The sequence below is a fragment of the Eimeria mitis genome, genomic scaffold, assembly GCF_000499745.2.
Source record: "Eimeria mitis Houghton genomic scaffold, Emh_scaff840, whole genome shotgun sequence".
Taxonomy (NCBI): domain Eukaryota; phylum Apicomplexa; class Conoidasida; order Eucoccidiorida; family Eimeriidae; genus Eimeria; species Eimeria mitis.
Genome location: NW_013576181.1, coordinates 1,751 through 2,545, shown reverse-complemented (window position 1 = coordinate 2,545; position 795 = coordinate 1,751). Strand labels below are relative to the sequence as shown.

General features: G+C 45.2%; 1 protein-coding gene across 1 annotated transcript in view; it reads right to left on the bottom strand.

The window, feature by feature from the left end:
- Nucleotides 1–641: 641 nt before the first annotated feature.
- The window catches only part of EMH_0023510 (uncharacterized protein), a gene marked incomplete at both ends in the record, with an annotated part of 1,185 nt that continues 1,031 nt past the window's right edge, over nt 642–795 (bottom strand). Inside the window, one exon of the mRNA XM_013502152.1 lies at nt 642–752. Coding sequence (XP_013357606.1) covers nt 642–752 — 111 coding nt within the window. The remainder of the gene's footprint in view (nt 753–795) is intronic.

The following is a 795-nucleotide window of genomic DNA, read 5'->3' as shown; positions in this document are numbered from 1 at the left end:
CAGCTACCCTTGGTGAGGCCCCCCGGGCCATCCTGGGGGCCCTAGGAAGACCTGCTGCTGCTGCTGCTGCTGCGGGCTGAACCCATCAACAAGCGCTGTATTGTCTTCTGTAGGTCGCCGGTAAGCTTTCATTTATTTTTATTTTTTTATTTTTTTTATTTTTTTATTTTTTTATTTTTTTATTTTTATTTTTATTTTGTTTTTGTATTTTGTTTTTATTTTATTTTTTTATTATTTTATTTTATTTTTTATTTTTTGTTTCATTTTATTTGTGTGTATGGCTGCATGCATGCACGCATGTGCTGCATGCATGCATGCATGCATCCATGTGCTGCATGCATGCATGCATGCATGCGTTGCTACTATATGGTTGTGTGCATGGATGCATGCATGCATGCATGCATTGACACTATGTGGCTGTGTGTATGCATGCATGCATGCATATATGTATGCATGCATGCATGCATGCATGCATGCATGCATGCAAATATGTATGCATGCATGCATACATGCATGCGTTGTGTGTGTGCAGCAAGCAGCAGTGTACCTGCATCGTTCTTTGTGTGCTCGTATTGGGGGGGGCCGTTGTTTGCTGCTGCAAGGAGAAGACAGCAGCAGCGGTCGCCGTGCTGCTGTTGCTGCTATGCAGCAGCTATCTGCTGCTGCTGCTGCTGCTCCTGCTGCTGCTCCTGCTGCTGCTGCTGCTGCTGTTCTTGTTGCTTCAGAAGCAGCAGCAAGAGGCCTCGATTTGCCTCTCCTTACACACGCCATCAACTTTGATCTGCCAGCAGGTAA